Source organism: Coenobita brevimanus, chromosome 46 (genome assembly GCF_032717465.1).
Source record: "Coenobita brevimanus isolate Jiangsu-jjx chromosome 46, ASM3271746v2, whole genome shotgun sequence".
Lineage (NCBI taxonomy): Eukaryota > Metazoa > Arthropoda > Malacostraca > Decapoda > Coenobitidae > Coenobita > Coenobita brevimanus.
The window spans coordinates 9,673,132-9,686,346 of NC_136999.1; the positions used below are offsets into that span (position 1 = coordinate 9,673,132).

Consider the following 13,215-nt stretch of genomic DNA (forward strand, 5'->3'; position numbering starts at 1 on the left):
GTCATCCTCTGCTCTTAATCATAGACAACGACTTTCGTAAGTTAATATTTTGGTCAAGGCTCTGGAAGTTTCCAGGACTTCAAAGAGTTTTCTTCCTGTAATCTGTGTCTAAAATATAACTTACCATAATTTTCTCATACATTTTAATCATGTTTGACCTTCAAAAATTTGTTGAAAATCCTAGCCATGAGCAATTAAAAGACTTAAAGAAAGATGAGTGGAAAAGCATTGCTACCTACTTCCAAATAGAAATTGAATCTCGTATGACAAAAGAGGTCTTAAAAAACACAATTATAGAGTCTTTAGTTCAAAGGGAAGTCCTGGGGACAGAGGCTATTGATGTTTTGACTCCTATGAGTTATTCCTTTCCTACTAGGGTTGATAATCCTTATTCAACTCATACTAAACAAGGACACAGTGACCCAGTGGAGATGGAAAGATTAAGATTAGAATATCAGCTTAAGATAGAACAATTAGCTCAAGAAGAGAGAATGAGAACAGAACAATTAGCTCAAGAAGAAAGAATGAGAACAGAACAATTAGCTCAAGAAAAGATAATGAGAACAGAACAATTAGCTCAAGAAAAGATAATGAGAACAGAACAATTAGCTCAAGAAGAGAGAGTAAAAATGAAAGAATTACAAATAAGAGAGCTTGAAGCAAATGCAAATTCAAACCTTAGGGAAAAGGAAATTGAATTGAGAGAGAAATTAACTGCGTTTAAACCACACAAGGAAGCTGCTTTATTGCCTCAGTTTGATGAGAATGATGTGGATGGATTTTTAAACACATTTGAGCACATTGCCAAGAAAAATGAGTGGCCTGAACAACACTGGATATCAGTCTTGGTCCCAAAGCTGATCGGAAAAGCTCAGAGAGTTTATAATAGTTTTGATGATAAAAATGATTATAATGGTTTAAAGACTAGTATTCTTCGTGCATATTCAATTTCTCCTGGTGGATATCGACAGAAGTTCAGAAAACATGTAAAATCAATTTCTCATACTTATGTGGAGTTTGCAAATGATAAATTAAGACAGTTTAAGAAATGGCTTGAAACAACTAACACCTCAACATTTTCAGACCTGGTTAATCTCATGGTTTTGGAAGAGTGGAAGAGTAAGTTGCCATTCACCATCCTGAAGCATGTGGAGGAGCAAGGACAGAAGGATCTCATGAAAGCAGCGGAGTTGGCTGACGCCTATGATTTATTGATGGGATCTCTAAATAACAGGAGTGGTTCCATCTCAGGTGTTAAGTACTCTCTGGTGTAAGCTCCGGTATGGTGGGTGGTAAGCAGAGCTCTTCACACTTGATGCCTTGGACTCAAAATATCTCCAATATATCCTGTAGTTATTGCAAAAAGCCAGGTCATTCTATCCAGTCCTGCAAACACCCTAATTGTAAAACTTCAAAAAAACATGTTTAACCCCAAAGAAAAATCTCCTCATGAAATTGAAAAGCCAGTAGTGACTTATGATTCAAATAAGCCTCATCAGAATTCCTTCCTTCCTTTTATGTTTCAGGGTACAGTCTCACTGAATAAAGATGATGAGTCATATCCCATTACTATCTTGAGAGATACTGGAGCATCTCAATCAATTTTGGTCAGAAATGCTATTCCTTGTGTATCTAGTGCCTTCACTGGGGAGAAGGTGATTTTGTCTGACCTTTCATCTAATCCCTCCTATCCCTTAGCTGAAGTTTATCTCCAGTGTGACCTTTTATCTGGAAATGTTAAAGTAGCTGTCAGAGAAGACCCTTTGCCAGTCAAGGGATCTCATCTGCTATTGGGAAATGATTTGGCAGGAGAACTCATTGTGCCTATGGTTTCAGTGGTTGAAAACCCTTTAACTGAGAGCCCAACTGAGATTCTAGATACTGTTGCTCCCCACTTATTTCCCTCCTGTGTTTTAACTAGGTCACAGAAGGCTAAAAAGAACAAAATCAATCCATTACCACCACCTGCTCCCAAGGAATATCTGCTGGATCAGACTATCTCAAAAGAAAACCTAATTAAAGCTCAGAAGGCTGATCCATCACTTGCTACCCTGAGACATGCTGCAGTCGAAGGTAAAGACCTAAATACATTGCCTTGTTTTTACTTCCATGATGGCGTTTGATGAGAGCTTATAGACCACCAGAACTAAAACATCTTGATACCTGGTCAGAAATCCACCAAGTTGTGATTCCCAAATCTGTCAGACAATCCATCCTTAAACTGGCTCATGACGGGATAGCTGGTCACCTAGGGGTCTTAAAAACTTACAAAAAAATCCTACAACATTACTATTGGTCAGGTCTTAGAAAGGATGTTTCTACTTTTATAAAAACTTGTCATGTTTGTCAAGTGGCTGGTAAACCTAATGAACAGCTTAAGTCTGCTCCACTCCATGCAATTCCTGTAGTGACAGCACCTTTTGAAAAGGTAGTTATTGATTGTGTGGGACCTCTACCTAGGACAAAGAAAGGTAACCAGTACTTATTTACTATCATGGATACTGCAACAAGATACCCTGAAGTCTATCCCCTCAGAAATATCACCTCTAAAACTATAATGAAATCCCTGCTTCATTTGTTCACTGCATTTGGCATCCCTAAAGAAATCCAATCGGATCAAGGGACGAATTTTACCAGTAGGCTTTTCAAAAAAGTTATGGAGGAACTAGAGGTTAAACATGTCACTTCCTCGGCTTATCACCCACAATCCCAGGGCTGTTTAGAAAGGTTCCACCAGACCTTTAAATCAATGTTGAAAAAGTATTGCTATGAAAACCACAAGGAATGGGATGAAGGCATAGACTTTCTTCTTTTTGCTATAAGGAGTGTCCTCAGGAGTCTTTAGGATATTCTCCATTTGAGGTATTATATGGACGACAAATAAGGGGTCCCTTGAAGCTTCTGAAAGATCAGTGGTTTAACAGCACTACTCAAGAAAGTCCATCTGTATCTCACTATATTGATAATTTAAGATCTAGATTATCAGAAGTCAGAACGATTGCTAAAGATACCTTATTAAAGGCTCAGTGTAAAATGGAAAGACTTCAACATCCATCGTCTGTTGCACACAGTTACTCCCCAGGAGACAAGGTCTTGCTCTTTCTTCCCATTCCAGGTAGTCCCCTCAGGAGTAAATTCACTGGCCCATATGTAGTTGCCAAAAAACTATCAAAGTTGAATTATGTAGTACACACCCCAGATAGACGTAAAGACTCTCAACTTGTTCATGTGAATTTAATGAAACCTTATTTTACTAGATGCCCAGAGGAGCACTATGCAGAGAGAAATGAGATGAACCCTGTACTGTTTGTGGGAACGGAGCCAGAGCCAGAGACTTCAGACTTGACAAACCCAGAATTGGACCTACCCCAACCGTCCGGTAACCTACCTAACAGCATGATCATGGAATCTCTATGTGATTACCTATCAAGTTTGACCAACATACAAAAGGATGACCTAGAATTGTTATTGAAGTCTTATCCTGAAGTTACTGCTGATTTACCAGGGTTTTGTGGTCTCTTAAAACATGACATACGGTTGGTTAGCGATGCTACTAGTCCAATTAAACAGCCAGCATATCGTCTTAATCCTTTAAAAATGAAAGTAATGAAAAAGGAAGTTGAATTCTTAACTGCTAATCACCTTGCAGAACCAAGTTTTTCTCCTTGGGCTTCCCCATGCCTTTTAGTTCCAAAACCCGATGGAAGCCACAGGTTCTGTACAGACTATCGTAAAGTCAATAAGGTCACTGTCTCTGACTCTTATCCCCTACCACTCATAGAGGACTTAATAGATTGCATAGGAAACTCCGAATTTATTAGCACAATAGATCTCCAAAAAAGGCTATTACCAGATAGGTATGACAGACAGAGCTAAACTAATATCTGCTTTCATAACCCCATTTGGGTTATATCAGTACACTGTAATGCCATTTGGGTTATCTAATGCTCCGGCCACATTCCAGAGGATCATCAACTTCATCACACAGGATTTGGTTGGGACTTCAGCTTATCTGGATGACCTTGTGGTGATGGCTGACCAGTGGGACGAACACCTGACACGTCTCCATGCCCTCTTCAACAAACTAAAAGAAGTAGGATTTACCATCAACTTAGCTAAATCTACTTTTGGAGACTCTACAGTAACATATCTTGGACATGTTGTGGGACAGGGGCAAGTTCTACCGAAGGAGGCCAATGTGGAAGCAGTTCTAGCGTTCCCAACTCCAACCACCAGAAAGGAAGTCATGAGGTTTTTGGGGATGGCCGGTTTCTATCGTCGTTTTTGTAAGAACTTCTCCAGTGTTGCAGCTCCACTGACTGATCTCACCGCACTTCGAACCCCCTTCAAGTGGACCTCTGCCTGCGAGACTGCCTTTCAACGTCTGAAAACTTTTCTTGCCAGCAGACCTGTCCTCAGAACTCCTGACCACTCGCAACCTTTCCATCTTCATATCGATGCTAGTGGAGTTGGGGTTGGTGCTGTTTTGCTGCAAACCAACCCAGTGAGTGGTGTTCTCCATCCTATTGCCTACTATTCGTCGAAGCTGAAAGGACATCAACGGGGCTACTCCACAATTGAGAAAGAGGCTCTAGCTCTCGTGCTAGCAATCAAGAAGTTCGAGTGCTATCTTCGCCACCACCCTCATCCTATTACTGTCTTTACGGACCACAATCCTCTTGTATTTCTCCAGACTATGAAGAATTCCAATCAACGGATTCTACGATGGGCCCTGCTTGTTCAGCCATTTAATCTTCAAGTTCAGCATATAAGGGGTGTTGACAACATTCTCGCGGATACCCTGTCGAGACATCCCATCGAGGCTACAGAGTAATCTACCTCCTTCGTGCTTCCACTGCGTAGGTCTTTGTGGGGAGGTGTTACGGCTATAATTATTACTCCTCCGCCTCATCCCTCGTGAACTCCCATCTTTTGACTGAAGTCAAGCACTCGTCCACCTCACGCTACCAGCGCTCCATCTGTTGACTGGATTTGATACTACTAGTTTCCCAACATGTCACCTGACTTTCCCTCCTTTTCTGTGTGAAGCGAGGTTGCCTGATTATCTGGTTTCCCGCGCAAGTTCAGTTCACACTCATCCTCTGCCCTGGGAATATCTTAGTGAACCACTCCTGACCTTTACCTGGAAGCCTGTGTTATAGGGAACCCATCTTCAACGCCTTCTTTTGCTGTAAACCATGAGTATCAGTTTTCTCCTTGCATTAGTTCATTAATCTTCTGATGGTGAATGGCTTTAGGTATTTATATTGTTTTTTATCTTAGGTTTAGTTAGGTTTAGGGTTGTAATTATTGTATGTTTAGTTTGTTAAATTAAATGAATAATCAACCAAATCATTATCAATCTACCCTGTAGTTTGTCTAGTTGCATAGTGTTCATGATCCTTCTCTTTTCTTATTGCTTTCCATGGGTCTTCATAGGGTAGATACAGTTAAATACTCCCCATGGATCGTAATAACAGCCATCACAGTTGCCACCAAAGCATGCCTCTTTTCCCCTCTATTCTTTTTCATTCTCTGTGTTGCATCCTCTGGCGTAAATTAGGTCTGGATTAGTGAAACTCTATGATCAAAGACAACCCAGAAATGACAAATAATAATCTCCAACAAGCTCCCGGAAATCTCTAGTTTATCATTTAATACTTAGCTGGTGAAAGAGTCTGTGATTAATCTTGTCGAAGCTGCAGACCTGATGGCAATTTTGAATAATTTATGATCTCCACTTCCTGGGGATATAAAATGGGGACCCGGATTGTCAAGTGACGGTTCCGTGTCGTTGTTTTGGGGGAATATTTGGAAATTTTCTTCCTCAGTCACTTTCCTTGTCTTTCATATAGGGGTAAACGTTGAAAACACACTATTACACATTTGCTGTCATAATAATATTCATGAAGTAAGGAACATTTAAAGCAGGACGAAGTGTTGGGCTAATAACTCTTTCAGCTGACTGCCACTCCTGTCTGCTCACCTCTTGTGCAAATACCCTTGTAGCTTCAATTAAACTAGAAGGATATAAAATTAAGCCATCCTTCTCTCGATCTCGTGTAAAAGGTGAAAAGAGGATACGATGATGGTGATGATGATGATGATGATGATGAAGGAGAAGAAAAAGGTTATGAAAAAGAAACTGATCTGCTCCTTTAACCAACACTGTTAGACTTAAGTTAAGATAATCCTAATGTGTAGTCAATATGGATAGTGAGTATTAGCGTGGAAGTGGTGGCATGTGCAAGAGCGTGGTACGTTGGAGGGCTGCTGGACTTCGGGGAAATGACTAATAAATCTAAGCCCAGACTCCGAAATTTAAAACACAAACAAATAAATCACCAGGTCTGTTACTTTTTCCCTTGTTATGTTTGCTCTCCCCACCCCTCCACACACACAATCATGCACACAACTGTTTCCTGGTACTGCCACGGCACGATAAGCACTTTTACAGGCAGCACATAACACAAACACTCCCTCTCCCCTCGTCAGAGCCTCTCCTACCCCGATTCAAATGAGGGAAGTTAGGGTATAATCTCTTGAAACAGATAATGTTTTTGTTTATATTATCCTTGTTATCTAGAGACAATACTATTCAGGGTACGAGAATTTTTTTTCAAGAATTAGTTACTGCTTTTTTTTTTTTTTTAGTAACCCATTCACAGCAAGTGGTCTCCCTCAAACTGCAAAAAATAATCTAGCAGCTGCAAAAATAGATAAAATACTCGGAAAGATGGAGATAAAGTATCGCAGCGTATGGATTCCTTAGCATTCCAGCACCTGCTATGTATTTTTTATCGTCTCTATCAGTCTACATGAAAACCAACCCAGGATCTGACCTTCTCTAGCGAGGAAGAGTGACGGCCTGGATCCACTCTTTCCAACGCTGGCGAAGTACTAACTGGAACGGGGTGCTTAGTGAGATTAGTGTATATGTACCCTGAGGTATTGCAGTGTGTGTGTGTGTGTGTGTGTGTGTGTGTGTGTGTGTGTGTGTGTGTGTGTGTGTGTGTGTGTGTGTGTGTGTGAGAGAGAGAGAGAGAGAGAGAGAGAGAGAGAGAGAGAGAGAGAGAGAGAGAGAGAGAGAGCAGACAACAATGACAATGTAGAAATAACATCAAGACCTTCCACTTTCTGCAGAAGCCAGACTTGAACATAATAACGAAAGAAGACAAGATGACATAATTCCTGCATCCACACAAAGAAGAACATAAGAAGCTAAGGAAGAAGTGTGAAGAAGTCTCATATGTTAACGAAAGAAGAGAACCCCATAACGAAAGAATAGAACACAATAACGAAAGAATAGAACCCAATAACGAAATAGGAGAACCCCATAACGAAAGAATAGAACCCGATAATGAAAACAGAAACCAATAACTAATGCAGACATCCCGATAACGAACATAAATAACCCGATAACGAAAGAAAAGAACCAAAACAAAGAACCCGATATCCACCTACTCCCGATAAACGCCCAATCCTTACATCCACACTTACCGATAATGGTGAGATTGACGAGCCGGGTGTGGGTAGGAGAGCGGAAGAACTCCACCCTACACTCATACACCCCAGCGTGAGCCAGGGTGACGCGGGTCAGGGTGAGGGTGGCACTGTCCCTCACCACCGTCAGCACCCCGTCTTCGGCCCGTATGTCCTCCAGCAGCTGTGGCACCCGTCCGTCGTAGCTGGGGGAGAAGGGAAGGGGGAAGCGTTAGTCTAAGTAGGGAGGTGTTACTTTTGTGAGTGATAAGCTGTATTCACTGTCTCCTATCACCATTAACACCCCTTCCTCTGCACTTATGTTTAGCAGCTGTGGCACCCATCCCTGGTAGCTGTGGAAAAAGAGGCGTGATGTGTGAATTTGGATGTGGTATTGGTGAAGAGGCTGGGCATTGGTGGAGAGCCGGTATATGCCACGGGAAAGCTAAGTTGACACACAAAAACTCCTATGACTCCCTCTCAGCAGAATATATTCTCCTGGGGTTACTTGGTTTAAAATAAAAGAGTTGTCCTGAAAATGAGACAGTTAACGGTGACTATCAATAATATCAAATTCCCCTAACTTACTTACAGCTGAATAAAACCAATAAAATCATCTGGCGCTACTTGCAACAGATTATTAAAGTTGTTTCGATCAAGAGGGTGGTCATCTCCTTGGAATATTATAAGCATGTTGCACCAAAACGACTTTATTCAGCTTCAAAACGGCATCGAAATGAACAGGTTAGAAACAGTATCCTTCAAGACTATTTCAAAACATCATGAAAAGATAGACAGATAGAGACATACAGACAGACAGATACAAACTTAAGTACAATTGGTAGGTAAGCAAGTAGGTAAACAGTCAGATAAAGAAACATGAAGAGACAAAAGTACAGATATTCCCTGTAACAGATGAAGACGCCACCTGGTTAATGGAGTTAAAGGTATTGAGATAAGTGGATAATGTGTGAGTGCTGTTGTGGTGGGGAGGCTATGAAGGTGCTGCTGTAATAAGGAGGCAATGTTAGTGGTGTTCCGTGGAAAACTACCCTTAAAAAGATATGCTACTCTCGGCTTAGGGAACTTTTGTACCTGTGGCGACTTAACTTGTTGTCTTAGCCTCTTAACTCAGCCACTTACCTACCACTCTCACATGCTATATGCTGTCTACTTTTACTTGACCTAAAACTGGTATCTTCCTAACTTGAATCCTGGGCTGTAACAAGAGATGAACAGAATACCATGCAAGTCACGAAGAAGTGCTATGGAAAGGATAGAGTTGTAGTACTGTCCTATTAAGCCACTCAGCTACGGGAAAGAAGCAGAAGACCAAAAATCACCGCCAAGTTTAGGTGGATGAACTTTAACACTTTCGTAAGCCAGAAAATCAATCCCAAACTTTCTTTCCCTTTTCCCTACGATGCCGTCTTTTTGTAGTTCATTCTTGCCACCTCCAGACGACTGTACTCAAGTTAAAAATGATCTCTTGTACTGCAGAGAGTAATGAAGAATGTATCTAAACCCTCCAGTTCGAAGAGTCCTCCTTACGGCAAATAGAACTGGTTGCAGGTGCCACGAATACGCAAACAGAACGTCACCGAAATCAGAGGGTTCAGTTGATTAAATTTCTGAAGGAAGCATTATTCAGTACAGACATACACGCATACATACATACTGTACATTCATACAAACGTACAGTACATGCATAACTACATTCACACATACAATAAGCACACGACATCATGAAAGGATCTATGGAAATGCTTAACCCCATTCATTACAAAAACGTTTTCCTAAGCTGCATAAAGTCAAGAATCTGCACGACAAAAAAAAAAAAAAAAAAAAAAAAAAAAAGTGTCCTAACTCAAGTGTTCACCCGACAATCATCCACGTGACACAATCGTTCTCCAGGGCGACAGAGATTTGGTGGTAGATGTGCAAGGTGATATTCCTAGTGGTTATGTGTTGCCAACACCCCAATTTTCCAATGCCCCGACTTCCCAGTGCCCCAAGTTTCCAACACCCCGACTTCCCAACGCCCCAACTTCCCACTAGCCGACTCTCCGCTCCCCGACTTCTCTGCTCTGGTCGGCACCGCTAATTAGTTCACATCCCGGGCATTATTGTCGCCGGTGCTGTGTTTGCAGGCCAGTGAACACGTCGAATCTCCGGCCGTAAAGTGAAAGACAACGACGGTGAGTAATTGTTAGCTGCTGGCGTGATGCAAAGGTAGGTAGGTAGGTAGGTAGGTAGAGAGAGAGAGAGAGAGAGAGAGAGAGAGAGAGAGAATGACAGGGAAACGCAGCAACAACGACACGTCACCCAACTTTACGCCCTCTCATTACCTTCCTCAAATATCCACACTGTTTAATTTTCCGAGCCGAGGATCCACACCCAGAAACACAATCCCGCATAAGGAAACATAATTCATTTACCCACCCAAAACTCTGTAATTATTCCTGACCTTTGAGCAAGCAAGCAATTTCCACGCATTAGGAAAAACAAACCGCCTAATGATTCCTTGCAATCGAACCACCGCTGCAAGATGACAGGGCAGTCTCGTCAGCTTTCATTTTTGTGGTTTCAAGGCACAGCTTAATTACAGTACGGTCGCCCAAAGAAGCCCCAAGATCCACAAACTTCCATGAAACTGGACTATAGTCAAACCAGAATATGAAGAGCTCCGGGGTGGTGCGGGGGATTAAGTACAGCTCTGCCACATCTTTACCAAAACAAAACCACCCGGTATCCAACGTTTTCTATAATATTTTGAATGGGATACCTCCGACAAAAATATGCTACCGTACTTTTGTTACGTTTAGTCTTTTTGGTTCCATTAAGGCTATTATCGGCTATTACAGTATAAAAATACAAGCTATAAACGGTCCATGGTGGGTGGTAGGTGAGTGGCCGTGACTGACCCAAACACGCGGGTCAGCGGAAACGTGGCAGCGTGGTCTAAACAACGTTGTCACATGTTGTGTAGATCGTTGTTTATATTCTTATAGAGAAAATAAATCGTTACTATGAAGCTTTTTAATATATTATATAAAGAGTATTTCAAGGTACAGTAATATAAAATTGTTAATATCTTAACACTCGACAATGTAAAGTTGATGGTTTAAATGTTGGCATATGGGCTATTCTTACCTGCCACACCCCAGAGGTCTTCATATTCTGGTTTGACGATACAGCTTTCACTAAAACGGTGTATTTCTTACATTTTACTCTTCCTGGGAAGGGACGACTTCACGTGGTGGCATCGTGGTGCTGCTGCCTGGCTATACAAACATCCCGTAATTCCCTATGTATTCCCCCAAAGGAGGATAGTGAGCTGCGTAAGAGTGGCAACTTCAGTCTGCAGTCCACTGAATTCAATTTCGATGTAACCTGGTGTGGAAATACTGCCACTGCTCTTCTACTTTCTGGATAGTTTTATCTAGCTTTGGACAAAATTTTGGTGGTCAAGGTGTCTGTGAAAGCTGCATTAAATTCCATTAATCTGAGAAGTCTCCCTCGGACTGGCCAGATTCTTGCTATTTCTAGACGATTGGAGGGACCTCAAATAGTGACGAAGTTAATTAATACTAGATTTAACCCCCAAGTAAGAAAAATCTCTCAGAGGGGAATAAAATCGCCTAAAAGTAAGAATAATAATAATAATAATAATAATAATAATAAAAAAGGCGGATTGAACGGCCTAAAGTGAATGCCATAATCCTTCGTCCGAAATAAAATCTCATGAGCTGAAAAAAATCGTCTGGATGCAATGAAAATAAACGCTAACTCGGATTCACGGGGTTTGGCGGATTTCCCTACGTCTACTTTGCAAGTCTGGTAATTTTAACCCTTTCACTACGACAATGAGAGGGTTAATTGGTAGGGTATTGACACTCTCAGGCTCCAACGGACACTCTCAGCTGAATAAAATCGTCTGTCGTTAGCTGGAAGAAAATGTTGAGGTTCTCCAAGCTCAAGGTTAATGGAAGTCTTATTAACGTATAAGGTGTGGGATTTTCTGTCCTAACCACGACCTGTTTTAGCAGGAATAACGAGGAAAGAAGAGAATATATAAGTAAATAATAACAAAAAAAATCTTAGTAATGGGAGGAAAATCATCTTAGGTTATACCTGTTACCTGCAGGATCAAGGAGGGCAGGCTGAAGAATCACCCTGTGTCTCTAGTTCATCGTGCAAAAAGAAATCTAAGTAACAAACGGGAATCGATCGTAAATATGTGTGAGAATCCCACCATAGGTTTCTATGAACGACACTGAATAAAATGGTGTGGTATGAACTGGAATAAGATACTAAAGAAGGAACAAGGACGACACTTAACTTTCCTAGAACCTCTGAAATCGACAAAAGGTCACACTGTTGTCTTATAAGGTCGTATACTATTACTAAGGTGACTTGTGGTACTGGAAAGAGATGCCTTCAAGTGGTGGCATAGATATGACGGAGCGGCTCCTTTGCCTGGTTATACAAATGTTCCATCATATCCCTCCCTGCCCCTCAAAAGAGGGCGGTGGACTCTCAGAAAAGGGCAGGCAGCTTCAGCCTGCAGTCCACCGGATTCACATTTCAGATCAACAGGGGACTACCGCTACCACCAAGATGATTTATATTATCTAATACGTAAAAGCATCTTTATTAAATTCGACTTGCAATGGACGACTTTTAGAAAATAAATTCTTGCCCAATTTGCGGACATACCTCTTGATACCTACCGTACTAAATATGATAATCACTTAATGACAACTGCGGACGCCCACCATCCATTAACTACTAGCGCAACCTTGGGGTGACACTACAATGAGTCCCAAGCCAAATGATTTCTCGTTAACCCAGGAAACCATTTACTACGTTGGGTGGTAACCATATCACCAAATGGACGTCTGGTGGTCAGTTGGGTTAAAGCGCTTCAACTCGATGTATCCCATAAGGATTTACGTCCGACGAGTGGTTATGGTTTATTGCTTAAATAATACCGCTCACGGAAGGGTGAGGGAACTCTCAAATGTCTGAATTAGCCCCGGCCCCCTACGCTCCCGACGGGTTAATAACGGGTTGGATAGAGGGGGTAACTTCTATATTCCTACTAGACTGCGTAAATAGCTAATGATAAGCAGGAAATTATTATGGTCACTGAATCTGGAGGTCTGCCGTCCCCCCCCCCTTCTCTCTCTCTCTCTCTCTCTCAACAGGAAGTTATTATGGACACTATCCAGCGTGTGTTCTGTAGTAATTGGAGGTTTGTTGCCGCCGTCTCTCTCTCTCTCTCTCTCTCTAAACAGGAAGTTGTTATGAGCATTGTCTAAACGATGTGTATTCTGTAATTGGAGGTCTGTTACCCCCCCCCTCTCTCCCCCTCTTTCTCTCACTGTCAAGGTCAAAGGATTCACTCAGCCGAAGAAAATCGTCTGGTGTCTGCTTGTATTCATCCTCCATCACGGCGGGCACGCAACACCCTTCTGGCAGCAAACTCTCACCCATTTTCTCTCCAACTCAATTGCAAGAGTTAACCGATACTCCCAACCCTTCATGGATGCAACAGGTCAGCTCTAGAACTGTCTTCCTCTGTCTGTATTTCCTTCTGCCTATGACCTCCAGTCTTTTCAACACAGTGAGTCCTGGTATCTCGAAATGAACGAATCTTGAAGTTGGCTCTCTTTTATTCATTTTTTCTTAGAGGGAATAATGTTGCGAGCCATTTGCGTTTGGTTCCTT

General features: G+C 41.7%; 1 protein-coding gene across 1 annotated transcript in view; it reads right to left on the bottom strand.

Moving 5' to 3' along the window:
- The window catches only part of LOC145398806 (protein turtle homolog B-like), a 248,585-nt gene that overhangs the window by 206,002 nt on the left and 29,368 nt on the right, over positions 1-13,215 (bottom strand). The window contains exon 2 of the mRNA XM_080271615.1: positions 7,501-7,688. Coding sequence (XP_080127741.1) covers positions 7,501-7,688 — 188 coding nt within the window. The remainder of the gene's footprint in view (positions 1-7,500; positions 7,689-13,215) is intronic.